Source organism: Hyposmocoma kahamanoa, unplaced genomic scaffold, assembly GCF_003589595.1.
Source record: "Hyposmocoma kahamanoa isolate Upper Pololo Valley unplaced genomic scaffold, ASM358959v1 102, whole genome shotgun sequence".
Classification (NCBI taxonomy): domain Eukaryota; kingdom Metazoa; phylum Arthropoda; class Insecta; order Lepidoptera; family Cosmopterigidae; genus Hyposmocoma; species Hyposmocoma kahamanoa.
Window position 1 is genome coordinate 6,802,262 of NW_020653337.1, and position 15,956 is coordinate 6,818,217.

The 15,956-nt window shown below is 36.9% G+C and overlaps 2 protein-coding genes across 3 annotated transcripts in view; one reads left to right on the forward strand and one right to left on the reverse strand.

The window, feature by feature from the left end:
• LOC113237104 (leucine-rich repeat and calponin homology domain-containing protein 4) overlaps nucleotides 1–1,421 on the reverse strand; it is a 61,012-nt gene extending 59,591 nt beyond the window's left edge. For both annotated transcript variants that reach the window (XM_026473386.1, XM_026473374.1), the window contains exon 1: nucleotides 1,232–1,421. In XM_026473386.1, the coding sequence (XP_026329171.1) occupies nucleotides 1,232–1,421 (190 nt within the window). The remainder of the gene's footprint in view (nucleotides 1–1,231) is intronic.
• Nucleotides 1,422–1,695: 274 nt separating this feature from the next.
• LOC113235402 (elongation factor G, mitochondrial) lies at nucleotides 1,696–15,350 on the forward strand. The gene is made up of 11 exons (XM_026471083.1): nucleotides 1,696–1,774; nucleotides 2,222–2,368; nucleotides 3,240–3,559; nucleotides 3,855–4,093; nucleotides 5,059–5,438; nucleotides 6,033–6,271; nucleotides 7,388–7,549; nucleotides 7,624–7,742; nucleotides 10,040–10,252; nucleotides 10,997–11,198; nucleotides 15,185–15,350. Exons 1-11 carry the CDS (start codon nucleotides 1,700–1,702, stop codon nucleotides 15,324–15,326), a joined length of 2,238 nt encoding a protein of 745 aa, XP_026326868.1. The 5' UTR covers nucleotides 1,696–1,699; the 3' UTR covers nucleotides 15,327–15,350.
• The last annotated feature ends 606 nt before the right edge of the window (nucleotides 15,351–15,956 follow it).

Below are 15,956 nucleotides of genomic sequence, written 5' to 3' on the forward strand. Positions count from 1 at the left end.
ATAGGTAAGTATTATGTACCAGACTAGTTCACAATTAAATTTGACTTTGTTAGCGTTCAGTTTGTTGCTCTCTTCAACCCCAATATGCTATGTATTCTGACTTGTCTAATTAATTTAAAATATTAATACAGCTAGGATAGGGGGAGATCTAGAAGATAAAGTGAGAAATAGAATCAGAATAGTATTGTTGCATGTCAAAACGTTTTAGATTATTTTGTGCATTGTATAAAAAGGTGTAGTGAATCTGTAACTTCGTTGGTTTTAGGTAAGTATAGTTTTATAATTCTCTGGAGGAGTGAAATGATTTTCCAGACATATGATACAGGTTGTTTTACAGTTGATAACGAATAATTTCAGTACAATTGTGGCTAAGTATCTTCAGTACATGGCGTGTTTTTCTGTCTACTTATGTATAATTGTATTTGCACAAGTTCACCTTGCCAAGTTTGGTGAATTTACAAATTCTCGTTTTTAAGAAGAAGCCTATGAAGTTATTATAGTAGTTGTAGGGCTAGCACGACAGGACGCGACTTGCGCGAGAGCGACATAAAGCGCGGGATTTCTTTGCGAAAATAAAAGTATGTCGCATTTTATGTTGCTCTCGCACAAGTCACGCCTTTCGCGCTAGCCATATTGATGTGAAGGTATAACGACGGTACAATCGCAACTATTTGCGATTGTACCTGCGTAAACTATGTAGGTGCCTACTTTACCTCAAGTGGATGTAATGTCCTAGGAAACTAGTACCTAGGAAAATATAATAAATTTAATTAAATGAATTTTTTGCCTTCCTGAAAGCAACTAATTAAAGTACAATAATAATTATTCCACGATTTCAGAAGATACACCTGAAAAATACCACAAACGAATTATACGAACCATTTGGATAAATTCCAATTGAATCTGGAGACGGACGTTTTTACCTCTGCGTGGTTGCATTTATTATCATTCAACTGGAATTTTAGAATGAACCAGTCTAGTCTCTTAATCATATATTACACTGTACAAAAAGTTTCTTTTTCTGGTGTATTCACTTACACCCGCAATCGTTATCGATTCCAAACAATCGGAATCTCAGGAATAGACGCCGCGAACGCCGGCAACGTAAACAAATATAACACGCAGCAAACACTTCTTACGCCAACTCGATGAGATAAAATAGTCCTAAAATAAAGTATTACACCTAATTAGGGAAGAAATGCATCAAGATTTATTTATAAATACAACTTACCTGCAACAACCGTATCACTCAAGTCAAATTTTACAGGTTTCGGGAACTCCTTCAATTTTCTGCCACTCAGTTTCAGTTCACCACTCAAGTAAGCGTCTTCCAAAATTCTTTCTAACGATTTTGTTAACTGACTATGAATATTATTGTGCCCATTCATATTTACACTCACGCACGGCCCTAACACGGCCATATTCTTTTTGAACTAAAACGAAACTGACAAATTGTTTATGGTATTCTGAATGTGCTAACTTCATGGTGGTCGTTAACTTCGTAAGTGTCTATGTCAACTCGAACATCGAACATTTCGAAACGTGAATGGGCGGTTTTTTAAACCGAACAAAGTTCACTTTACGCGCTACCAACCTTAAAAAAAACGTAATGTAAAATGTCAGTCTGGGAGTGTGACATATGAAATAACCTCAAATTTGAAATTTTGTTCTGTGATATTTTTAGTTATTACCGAGCAGAATGACGATAACAAACGTAATAAGATTAACGAATCTTTTAAAAAATGCAACCAAATCAAATTTGTCTCAAATTGAGGTGAGGTTTTCATTGTGAACCGTAAATTGTGCATATTTGAAGCCGCCTGGATACTCCCTGTTTTTACGTAATTTTAAATATTATTACCATTTAAGGTTTAACCATAAAACGTTTATTATCTATTTTTTCAATTTATACCTTTGTCACCAATAGTTATCTAATTTGAAACAAATTCAATAAATGCTTCTGTTGCACATTGCTGCTAACCGTATTAGACTAATTTTCCACTAAGCGGCTAGTCGCTGGTGGGGACTGGTCGCGCGCGATTCCTATTTATTCAAATAAGTCATGTACCATATTAACAGAAGCGGCCGTTTGGAGTAAAACTATAATAGCCGCCGCGGCTAGTTGCTTAGTGAAAAGTAAATCTTACTGCTGTAGATATCGATAGATGGATATTTATATCTAAATATAAATCCTCATATCAAAACTTAAAACTCGTTCCAGTTTTTCTCTTCGCACATAAAATTTGCAGAGCACAAGCCCCTCGAGAAAATTAGAAATATTGGAATCTCTGCACACATAGACTCTGGCAAAACAACACTGACAGAACGAATATTGTTCTATACAGGCAGGATAGATTCGATGCATGAGGTTTGTATTGTACATAGAATCCATTGTACCTTAGTATCCTTCAATTTTGGAAATGCCGATAATATTGAGAATGTAGTGTATACTGTACACTTTAATAAAAGCTACTGAGGCACGTTGTATTATCTTGTTGACAACATTACATATTGCATTACATGATGTCAGCTGTATGTGTCTCTATGAATGATACAATTTGATAGAAGCAGAACACTGACAACTTAGATTTGCGCTGTGGGCACTGGATGAGGAGGTCCTGGTTTTGATTTGTGGTAGGTAAACTTTTGTAAATTGGTCTTAGGGTCGTATTCTAGAACTCTACTCAATGCTCAAGTCAGGATTTGAGTATGGTTTAAAGCACTCGCAATCATACTCAAGTCGCTGCTACTATGGTCGTATTTCCAGTGCTTGAAATCATACTCAGATCCTGACTTGGGCATTGAGTAGAGTTCTGGAATATGACCCTTAGTCTGGGTGTTCTGGGTAGTGCCCTGGAGTAAATTCTGTTACCCAGGTATCGTAGTACAGGGGATTCTATAGCTTGTGACCAGGTAGTTCATGTGGTTGTCTGGCACATTATTATTATTACTGAGTACTTTGCATGTGTGAGATTTGATAAGTGCCATAAAAGCCTTGTCACAAAGTGTATTGCATCAATTTGGTGACTGGAAGTAAAGTAATTCTGACTTCTCACATCCTGGCGAGCTCGCGTCAACGCGCTGTGGAAAGAGTGCCGCCCGTGCCGGCGTGTGCTCAAATGTAAGGGCCCATGGCTCATTTTTGCTCATTGCAGCACAAGCACTGAACAATTTGATTTAAACTGTTTGTTCATATGTATATAAACTAAAGTATGTGAGTAAAATGTTGGAAATTACAGGTTAAAGGCAAAGATAATGTAGGAGCAACTATGGACTCCATGGAGCTTGAACGTCAACGAGGCATTACAATTCAATCAGCTGCTACATATACCATTTGGAAAGACCATAATATCAACATTATTGACACTCCTGGCCATGTAGATTTTACTGTAGAAGTAGAAAGAGCACTGAGAGTATTAGATGGAGCCGTCTTGGTTCTTTGCGCCGTAGGTGGAGTGCAGAGTCAGACATTAACAGTGAATAGACAGATGAAACGGTATAGTGTACCGTGTTTAGCTTTTATTAATAAATTAGACAGGTTGGCAGCAAATCCTGAGAGGTATGTGTACAATATTAATATCTCTGTTGAATAATATTTTGTCATAATAAGTCATACTTTTGCTTATGTGGAGTGCTTGAAGCCATAAAAGATGTAAAATGCTTCAATGGCTTATTCCTGTGTTCTTGACAGCTGGTTTGAACCAAATCTTTGCACTAGATTCTAGTTTAATAATTGGGTTAAGTTAAACCTGAAATGAAGTGATATTTTACTTTATTTACCTTCTGTGATGTCACCTACAGAACTCAAAATAAATAATGCAATGATAGCACTAATAATAAACAATTCTTTTCAGAGTATTGAAACAAATGAGATCCAAAATGAATCACAATGCTGCATTCCTACATTTACCTATAGGCTTAGAAAAAGATTGCCAAGGTATTCTAGACCTCATTGAAGAGCGAGCAATATACTTTGATGGTGATTACGGCGAAAAAATGAGATATGATGAAGTCCCACAGGACAGGAGAGCTGAGGTGAAAGATAAAAGACATGAGCTTATTGAGCATTTGTCTAATGTGGATGAGACTTTAGGTAGGAATTATATTTATATTGTCGAATTTATTATCGACAAAGCACTTAAAAACCCACATACAGGACACAGGTCTATCTTAAGATATCACGAATATGATAGAGCAGATTATCGGTCCAATGCATGTAAGGTACACCCCACAAGTTCCTGTACCTTTTTCATCATCTAGTCTTTAAAGACTTTTGTGTGCTTTGTTTGATATTATCTGATACTTCTTCATCAATCAAGCAACTTAGAAAGAAAATTATGTTCATTTGTTCATTGCCACTATATGTTATAAAGTTTTATAAGTTTTTGACATCAGAATGCTAACTAAAGCCTTAACATTGTGGCTTGAATAAGCACATATCAAATATTGGACAGACAGAAAACACAATGTAGATTTTGTCACGAGGCGGATGAAACTCAAGTGCATCTCCTCACCCTGTGCTGCCCTCTGATGGGCGTAAGAAATTGCATACTGGGTAGGCACAGGCCACACCCAGACTACATAAAGACTGTCGGAGCCAGGAAAGTCCTTCAGTTCCTTAATGCTGTTGGTCTTGGCTCCGAGCTGTGATCAGTGGTGATCACAATAGATCATTTATGGTCGCAGTGATGGGCCTCATAGGCCCCAAATAAAGCCACCCTAATAATAATAATAATAATATAAAGTTTTACTTAACATTCGTGGACCCTGTTACACCACTACAAGGTTTAACAATTTGAAAGAAGAACTTGTGATTACTCACTTTACAATAATAAAGAACATGCAATTATTATTTATACAATTGATTAAAAAATTATTTAATTAAAAAATACAAATTTAACTCTTGACAAAATTATAATATATGACTTATCATTATAATCTAAAATATACAACTACAAACAATGCAATGGCATAAATATGGACATTTGCATTTGATGACTTTAGAAACCAGATTAAAAAAGAACATTGTTTTCTGATTCCTATATTTTTCATTTACAGGAGAACTTTTCCTCGAAGAAAAAACACCAATGGTTGCAGACATAAAACAAGCAGTTCGTCGAACGACTCTAAAACGTACATTTACGCCAGTTCTTTTAGGCACTGCATTGAAAAACAAAGGAGTCCAACCATTATTGAACGCAGTAATAGATTACCTCCCCAACCCTGGAGAAATAGAGAATACAGCTATTTTGAATGAGGGGAAAGGCACCGAGGGACAAACAATTGTATTAGACCCGGCTAGAGATGGATTGAAGCCATTTGTGGGTCTCGCTTTCAAGTTGGAATTGAGCAAATTTGGACAGTTGACCTATTTGAGATGCTACCAGGGAGTTTTAAAGAAAAGTGACAATATTTTTAATGCTAGGACTGGGAGAAGGGTGAATATAATGTTTTATTGTATTACCTGGCAAACCTAAGCTATCATAGATTGTTTTTACTTTTTTTTATGGATTTGACCAACTTCTGCTTCCCAATTTTTTTCTTCCGATGCAATGAATTTATCCTTATAAGAAACTGTGTCTTTTAGCATTAAAGAAAAAAAAATAAATTTTATTCATTTTGTATTAAAAAATATTTTATAAAATTTGATTAACTTCTGCTGTCCCAATTTATTTTGTCCCGTAAAATGAAATGATCTCTTCATGAAACTTAGTTGATCAGCACTAAAAAAATTGTGTTCAACTTTATGCATTTTTATTGACAACTCACGCTTGACCAAAAAATTGATTATGCTAAAATTGTTTTCACAAAAAAATTCTTAATGGTTCCTAAGGTTGCTTGTATTTTCTAGGGTTTCGGATTTCCCCATACTGTCCCATTTAAAAAAAAACACTAGATTTTATAGTTTTCTTAAGCCGTTATTTCTATTATGCACAATTGGACTGGTGGGTTTGATACATGCAGAAAACCTTTAATCACATATATTGTGTAGCGCTACCCATCTGCTACATACTAATATTTTATTATTTTAGGTAAAAGTGTCCCGCCTGGTCAGAATGCACTCAAATAACATGGAGGAAGTGAACGAAGTGTACGCTGGCGACATATTTGCACTGTTCGGCGTAGATTGCGCCTCTGGGGACACTTTCGTGAATGACAGCAAACTCAACTTGTCTATGGAATCCATACACATTCCCGATCCCGTTGTTTCTATGTCTATTAAACCAAAGAATAATAAGGATAGAGATAACTTTTCAAAGGCTGTTGCAAGGTATGTAATACGGACCGTTCTTATATCGATCGGTATAAAGTTAAATTTTAAATTTTTAGGGTCCTGAAATAATTTAGAAAAGATTATTTCCTAAATTGGTTCATCCACCTCCTACGATCGAGATCGTCAATGTATTGAGGCATCATTATTTTCATTAACACTAGAGCAGAAGCTGTATATGAAACTTTTTGTAAATATGCTTATGAATTCATCTCTATATTATTTATTGAGATTTTTGTGAAATAATTCCACTAGTTTTGTTGTGAAAACACAGAAAAACTCGGTGGGTATTGAACCCACGTCCATGCTGCACCGTAGCATTGCTCTAACCATCTGAGCCACGGGTCCAGTTACCGGGTAGTCGAAATTCTCCTATGTGTTTTTGTTATAGATTATTAGATTTTTGTGTTTACTTTCGGCATTTGTCGCCGCTAGAGACATCTAGTGAGAGATTTTTGAATAACCGTCTCATCTATATGATCTCTATATTATTATTATATTATCGTGTGCAGTTAATGTGAAGTACATACACAGTGTAGAGAAGAGACAAAAATATCCTTCAATATGAACAATTTTTACTATGGGAATTAAGATCTATCTACAATTACATATATTTCGTAGCAGTAGCCATTTTCAAGAACAATATAAAACATCTTGCATTAATTTTTAAACCTTTTCACTTTTCCACTATTCTTTAAATCTTCTTTTGTGATGGTACCGCCTTTGTTTACATATTGGGACTTAAATTTCATCTCAGAGTTTACGTGATGGTAAGTAGTAGAGCTTTAGTAGAGGTCCTTGTGAAAGTGTTCATCCAGCGTGGTACTGCCACCTTACTGTTTCTGCCGCCAAGCAGTAAAACGAGCATTGCTGCATTCCGGATTTGAAGGGTTGCTGCAGGGAAGCTGCTGGTGAAATTACAGGCACATGAGACTTTTCAACTTATGTCTCAGGGTGACGGGCGCAATGGGAGTACCCTTTGAGCGGCACTGCAACTGTTATGGACAGGCGTGACGCTTACCATCAGGAGCACGACTTGTTCCTCCCGTCACGCGATGTTATAAAAAAAATGTAATCGCGAAAATGTCAACCTGTATAAAATGTTACTATTTGCAGATTCACCAAAGAAGACCCGACCTTCCAATTCCGCTACGATGGTGATAACAAGGAGACCATAGTGTCGGGCATGGGCGAGCTTCATCTCGAGATCTACGCGCAGAGGATGGAGAGAGAATACAATTGTCCCGTCGACTTGGGCAAGCCTAAAGTCGCATTTAGGTACCTACGCTTAGAAAAATTACACACCTAATTACTTTTTTTTTTTCATTTATAGAAAATATTTAAATTTATAGAGAAACATTAATGTCGGCGTGTGCCTTCGACTACTTGCACAAGAAGCAATCGGGTGGTGCTGGACAGTATGCTCGAGTCATTGGCATCTTGGAACCGCTACCGCCTCTGCAGAACACCAGTAAGTTTACATTGCTATTGAATAGTTATAATCCTCTTACTGTAATAATCAGATTTTTTTTAATTTAGACCAAAATATAAGCTTTCGCTTAGTTTGGGATTCAGGAGTTTTAAACATTTTATAAGTTGCACGTACAACCATAGATATAAGTGTGTGGTATGTAGCATGCCTACTGTTTTTGATTTTATTATATGTGTATATGAATGAATACAAATAAATATTATTATTTATAGTTCTATAAGCAAATCTTCAAATCACATATCCATCTATGCCTACGAACTATCAGTAGTGTCATATGGTATAGTTAATGTCCTAAGGTAAATAACTCCCTAGCCGAGTTTTTGGTTCTGAAAACCTTCTTATGCATTCAACAGAAAAGTGTATAGAATTTCCAGCTTTTTGGTTGAAATTTGTATTTATGTAATGTAATTAAAGATCAATTGGTTTAAAAATGGGTATCTTAAAACTTCATTCACTAATATTGCAATAAGGAAGTCATACCAAAATGAGTTTTACGTCCCACAGGAAGGTTAAGGTTGTTTAACATCTTTCTTCACACGGATCTACTCAGAACGAATAGCCGGTGCAAACGCGCGTTTCACGAACGCGCGTTTGCATCACTACTAAAAGTCGCCGTTTGTAATGACAGTACAGATGACACGTTACCATCGAGTATATAACCAGAAATAGAGACGAAATAGGGGCCATATATTCCTGACAACACGTTAGCGATACAGCTCTTATAAATATCAACTTTCGTTTGCATTGAAATATAGACAGGCCAACTATTGACCTGTGTGTACGTCTCTGTATATTCCAAAAAATATTCTGTATTTATTATAATAAAGATAATATCTTTAACAATGCCGTGCTGTTCTATTCGGTGGTGTGGGAAAAACAGCAAAACATCTAATTACAAAACAAACGGAATCACATGTCATCGGTAATTAAATATTGAATATGTAATTTTCATTGACTTACAAATAAATGGACGACGGGTCTAATACAAAAACCACGAAAAAAATGTCCCAAGTCAACCTATTCGAAATTTAAATTGTAATGTCATCGCAGTATCGCGCTGTCAGTCGAACAAATGAAGACTAAAGCGGAGTTTGGCGCTCTGTATACGATTTTAGCGCCTTACAAGTGCAGACACTTTTTAGCGCGGACCCGATGTCCATATAATTGTAAGTCAATGGTAATTTTACAATTTTCGTCCATTATAGCAAAGTTCAAGTTAACTGGTCGATTTGAAGTGAAACAGTTGACGACACCCATTGACGACACCCATCAATTGTTTCGAATTCGGACTAGCCAATCGGAGCGCAGTTATCACAGCAATGATATGGCAGGATAGTTTTCAAACAAATTAAATGACATTTCGTCTCTATTTCTGATTATATACTCGATGCACGTTACACATTACCGAGACGGCTCACTCTTTTGTCCTATTGTATTCTTCAGATGAAGCGATAAGATGAATTGGTGCAAATAAATGTTTCGTCAAGTATACTCGCTGATTGTTACCAAGGTTGCGCGAGCCGTACGAGAAATATAATTCGTACGTCATTGCGGGAAGACTCCTCGTCAAAGAGAAAGAAATCGTGTATGACAAACTTACTATTAGAGACTCCCCAAACTAGCGTTTTTCGAACGTCAGCGTCTTGACAACGCACAGCGTCGACACGATATCCGTGCAACCGCGCCGTATAACCGACACTATTCAGAAGTCGCTCAGTGCTGGCGTTGTTGTTAACAAATTAGTTAGGGATACTACGTTGCGTCGCCGTCGCGCAGACGTCGTATCGACGATGTGCGTGTATTGGCAGACGCTGACGCTCGAAAGACGCTAGTGTGGGGGGTCTCTTATTACAATTTATTTCCGTGTAGGGAGTAACCACACTTATCGATACGGAACCATATTAGGTCGATTAGAAGAAGCTCTATACTCATGTAATAAGAGCGAAAAGGACGTGAATTGAAACGCGCAATGTCTTTTTCGCTCTTTATTTTTTCATTTTTTGAATTTGTTAATTGCATATCACGTTTTATTTAAGATGGAACATTAATTGGTGGTATACATGTGACGCCCTGCAAGGGCACAGCAACGTCTGAGGGCTAAATTCATAAATCACACTATTTAATTATATTAAATTATTGCATTACAATATCATAACATTAAATTATTATATCACATTAATATTATTATAAATTAGTAATGGAAAACTTACTTCATTGCTTGAATATAAAGAGTGCTGACGTAGTAACTCCCTAATTTATTATTAATTTATTTTCAGTGCTAGAGTTTGTGGACGAGACAATCGGAACAAACATTCCCAAGCCATTCGTGCCAGGCGTCGAGCGAGGTTTCATCGACACTTGTCAAAAAGGCTATTTGACCGGACACAAGATATCGGGCGTCAAATTCCGCTTGCAAGACGGCGCTCATCACATTGTGGACTCTAGTGAACTGGCTTTCTTTTTGGCTGCTAAAGGCGCTGTTAAGGATGGTAAGAGTTGTATATTTGTTACATCTTATTATTCAGCATGAGTCTCCGTTTGGGAGAAAGTTCAGACCATAGTGCACCGTATTAGCCCAAAGTTTAGATTGTTCACGTATTTTCAAAGAGTATAGAACGTCGACTCAACATTCTAAAAGTAAAAAAAAATGTTTATAGTCTCTTTCTAAACATACTTATACCTCCAATTTTTAATCCCACTCTTTTACCGTGACTGCGATGAGACTATGGAATTCCCTCCCTGAATTTATTCGACGATCCCCTCCTCTTACCTGCTTCAAACAACCTGACAAGGATAGAAGTTTCGTCTTTTCTCCTCTATCCCTTTAGTCTTTATTTATATTTTATTTTCTTACCTTTTTTCCTTCGAAAGTTTAAAAGTATTTAATATTATTATTTATCGTTTTGCATTAATATTACTATTATTTATATATCATTAGTCTATCTAGATACATGTTTTTATGAGTACTTATTGTCTATCGTATTTATGAAAATATTCTTTGGTTGCATAACCCAAATTTCTATTCTACGATTGCCAGGAAGAAATTGCTACATAGCAATAAGGCCGCCTGTTGCATATTAACGCAGTAATTTTACGTGCAATAAAGAATGTTTATTTAATTCATTCATTCATTCATTCTTTATTCTCATGGAATGTTTGTTACATATCATTTAATTTAATATCATCATCTTACTCTAGTGTAGTATTGAATACCACTTTATTTAATTCGACAGTATTCGCCAATGGCAGTTGGCAAGTCCTCGAACCAATAATGTTCGTTGAAGTGACAATGCCTGATGAATACCACGGAACAGTTATCGGTCAATTGAACAAACGCGGAGGCATCATCACTGGCACGGAGGGCGCGGAGGGCTGGACCACGATCTATGCTGAAGTACCGTTAAATAACATGTTTGGATATGCTGGAGAGCTCAGGTTGGTTATTTAGCTATTTTAGAATATATCAGACTCACTCAGTTATTGACAGAATGACTATTGAGTATCGGTACGTTTGCCGATAAGTTTTAGGCTGGTTTCAGAGCAGCGCGGATTTATCTGCGGACCGAATAACACGTGTGGCATTAGAACACCGTTTTACAGTGACGCGAATTGCTCCGCACAAGCCAGCCCTACTTTTATTGTACGCGACTGTCTTTCGTGCATATTCGCACTAAATTAAATACTCGATTCAGAGCACTGTGGATTTTACGCATACGGATGACCCGCAGGCGGACAGTCCGTACGGACCGTACGCAGAGCTGTGAAACCAGCCTTAAAGACACATATTAGTGCTGAGTTACGTAACCAGGCGCATATGCTTGCGTAACTGTATTGCACTGTAGCACCTAGACTTCGTCATCAGTGGTCGGATATTCGGATGCTTGTTTGTTGACTTCAGAAAAGTAGAGGATTCTCAATTCGGTTGTATTTTTTTTTTTGGTGTGTATTTGTGAACTAATTTGGATGATTCTTTTTTGTTGGCAAGGTACTTCGGTGGTCTTGTTCAAATTCGAAGAAAATATTTCACCTTTAAGGGCGGCAAATTAGAGGATGAAATCGGTTTATTGAATTTCACCCACTTTCCGTAAACCGATTTCAATGAAACTGGGCAAATAGATGTGACTTGTGTCGGTTTTGTTTTTATTAAAAAGTTAAAGTATACACCTAAAAGGGGGCATTTATTATAAATGTGTTGATGATGGTGTCTTTCCTGACCTCATGAAGCAAAGTTATTCCACTTTTCTAATCTGGTAGTATTTCAGACCCTACCAATTTCAGACCTATATCAATACTACCAACTCTCAGTAAAATATTTGAAAAAAATATTCTAAATCAAATGTGTGCACATTTTTATAGTTATAACTTAATGTCTCCTAAATAATTTGGTTTCACTCGGGGTCGCTCTACAACCGATGCTGGTGTTAAGATGATGAATCATATATTTGATGCATGGGAAGTCTCATGATGCTTTTTTGGCGTATTCTGTGACCTTTCCAAGGCTTCTGATTGTGTGCACCATGATACACTGGTAAGGAAACTTCGCCATTATGGTGTGGCGGGACGTGATCTCGACCTTCTTTTAACGGTGCGAGATCATCAGGATCTGCAATTAGCTTGGGTGTCCCTCAAGGTTCAATTCTAGGCATTTTTGTTTTTTAGTTTATATTAATGACTTACCTAGCCTCATGGAGGGTATAAAACATGTGATAGTATTGTTTGCTGATGATACTTCCTTATTATTTAAAGTTAAAAGGCACCAATGTTCCTAAGACGATGTGAACAATGCTATATCTAAAGTAGTTGATTGGTTTGCTGTTAATAACCTACTCCTTAATGAGAAAAAACAAATTGTGTGAAATAACATTACCGAATGTTAGAGAGACGGTTACAAACATTGTAGTTAGAAACGAAAAATTGAATCATGTGGATACAGTTGTATTTCAAGGTATAACGTTAGATGCTAAATTGCAATTGGGTCCCCATATAAGTAAGTTATCAAAACGGCTCGGCTCTACAGTGTACGCGATTACAAAAATACGGAAACTTCCAGACGTCGAAACCGCTAGATTGGTTTACTTCAGCTACTTTCACAGTCTAATGACATACGGCATTTTGCTTTGGGGTAATACCGCCGATATCAATAGAATCTTTGTCCTGCAGAAACGTGCGGTTAGGGCAATTTACAATCTGGACCCCCAAGTATCTTTGAGAGATAAGTTTAAGGAAACTGACATTCTTACACTAGCCTCACAGTACTATTTATGAAAATGTAATTTATGTTAAAAGGAATAGTAATTTCTGTATGAAAAATAGTGACAGTCATAACATTAATACGAGGAACAAAATTAAACTAGCTGTTCTTGATAGTCGTCTTCACAAAGTCAAAAAATCATTTAAGGGACAATGTATATCCTTGTATAACAAGATTCCGGTTGATATACAAAATTTGCCTTTCACGAGGTTTAAAATTATAGTGAAACAAAAACTTTATACTAAAGGTTATATATACAACTTCTGCGTACTTGGATGACAAAAATCCGTGGTAGTAACCCGTTTAGCTCATGGAGGTAGTCTCGATCTCTGATGTTTCAAAACAAAAAATATATTGTAAATGTTGAATGTGTACAAATGTTATTTACAAAGAGCAACCCCTAGTTTCTTGCTTATTCTTTTCAGGGGAATCTGCCTTACGAATGATCGGTAGAGTTTAACCAATGTGACGATTTCAAGTGTAATAATGCTTACCTATGAAATAAAGATTATTTTGAATTTGAATATCCTGCATTGCAGTCCGCTTTGCCGTCCACCGCGTAATTCAGGGTTATGAATGTAGTCGCAGCATTGAAGCCGTCCCGCAATGCGTCCTGCCAGACTCGATACGAGGTCTATACGCAGGATAGTGTGTGAGCAGTCTCCTGCCAGCGTGGCGGACTGCCTTGCAGGCAGTGAATGGGCCGTTTAAAATTTATTTAGAATAGCTATCGAAATATGGAATCGGTTTCATAAAATATATTTTTTACTTCCTTAAATCTCGGGATGCTGATTTTATATTTAAATACATATATATATTTTTTAATAAAACTAAGTGACGGGACGAACAAGTCGTGTGTCTGGTGGTAAGCGTCGCGCCTGTCTCTAACAGTTGCAGTGTCACTCAGAGCTTTAAATCACAAAGATCTGATGGGCACTGCCACTGCGCCTGACACCCTGAGACATAAGTTGACAAGTCCCATGTGCCAGTAATTTCACCATCTTAAAAGTCTGATGATGATCTGGAATATGACAACTGGATTTCAGTTCTGTGAACAGTTAGAAGTATGAAATTTTAATTTAAACGATAGTATGAGAGCTTCGGTAAACAATATTAAAACTATATTTTTTTATACCTGATACCGAAGTTTTAGTAGCAGTAGAGCCCCTAGTGAAATAGTACGTCCAAGGAAGTACTGCCACCTTACCTATTTCTGCTACAAAGCTGTAATGTGAGCAAAACTGCGTTCCGGTTTTGAAGGGTAAGGGTGCTGGTGAATTTGTAGGCACATGGGACTTGTCAACTTTATGTCTCTGGGTGACAAGCGCAGTGGCAGTGTCCCTCGGATGTTTAAATTTAAAGCTCTGAGTAGCACTGCAACTGCTATGGACATTCGTGTCGCTTAACACCAGACGCGTGAGTTGTTCGTTCTGTCACGTCATTTGGTATAATAAAAAAAAAGTTTTTACACTTTGCCCTTTCTGTATAATATTATGAGTGCATTTAAATGTTACATAAAAATACAAATAACATTTTAAACGTTTATTTTCCTTAAAATTTACACTTATATTCATCGATCCCGGCGGAGTGTTTTCGATACAAAAGCGCATTCAATGTCCTAGCATTCGATTATCCAACCACTACACTATAGAATGTTAATCTTATATACTGTGCTCACCGAGTATATAACCAGAAATTATCGATGACTGTGTTCTACCTGGTACCGTGACGTGAGTTGAAAAATAGTGAAGTTATGGCGCTAGTGTCAAGTTTTCACATTTATGTTAGTGTTGCCAATACAAAAAAAATCTTTAAAATTCCGCGACATAGCATCTGAAGTGGTGTATTATTATTATTATTAGGGTGGCTTCATTGGGGTCCTATCCTCATCATTGCGACCATTAACAGATCTATTGTGATCACCACTAATTACAGTACGGAGCCAAGACTAACAACGTTAAAGTGGTGTAACACACATTATATTTTTTCTACAATATTACTTTAAATTAGATTAAAGTACATAATTATTTGGGTGCTATTTTCATGTATAAAAAATATTTAATTATTCAATTTTGAATGACTCAATTTACTACCTTGCTTTCTCTGATTTCCTCAAACAGACGTACTTTAGTGTAATTCAGAGTCACTTACAATTATTGTTTTCTTTTAGATCGATGACGCAAGGCAAAGGAGAGTTCAGTATGGAATATAGCCGCTACTCCCCATGCCTACCTGATGTACAAGAACAATTAATTAGGAAATATCAAGAAGAAATGGGTTTACTGCCTGAACAAAAGAAGAAAAAGAATTAACCGCCTTAGACAATTTTAGATTAATTTATTTGTTAATATTATTGTAATAATAAGCTAATAAAAGTTTAATCATACGAAATTATCGCTGAATCCATGTTTTATCTGACTAGTAGATATTTTGTATATCACTATTTTTACGGACAACCCCCTGAAAACTTGGGTAACCTATATGTACGAGATGGTATAGTCAAGTTTGTTCGTGTTGAAGTATAGAATAACTAATTATCCACATTTAGTTTTTAACATCGAGTATATGTTTCTATACACTTTTTCTTAGTTACAGGCCCATAGGACTTGTCAATTTATGATTCGGGGCGTCGGGCATATCGGCAGTGCCCGTCCGAGTGGCACTGAAACTTACGGACAGGCGTGTCGCTTACCACCAGGCGCACAACTTGTTCGTACTTCATCATCCATCATATCAGCCGGAAGACGTCCACTACTGAACATAGGCCTTCCTCGAAGATTTCCAGAGCAGCCCATCGCACGCGACGTGCATGCATCGGTTATCCGCCGCCCTTACCAGGTCATTCGTCCATCTAGTAGGAGGCCGTCCCACTGAACGCCTTCCGGTTCGTGGTCTCCATTCAAGAAGCTTTCTGCCCGAACGCCATCAGTTCCACGTGCTAT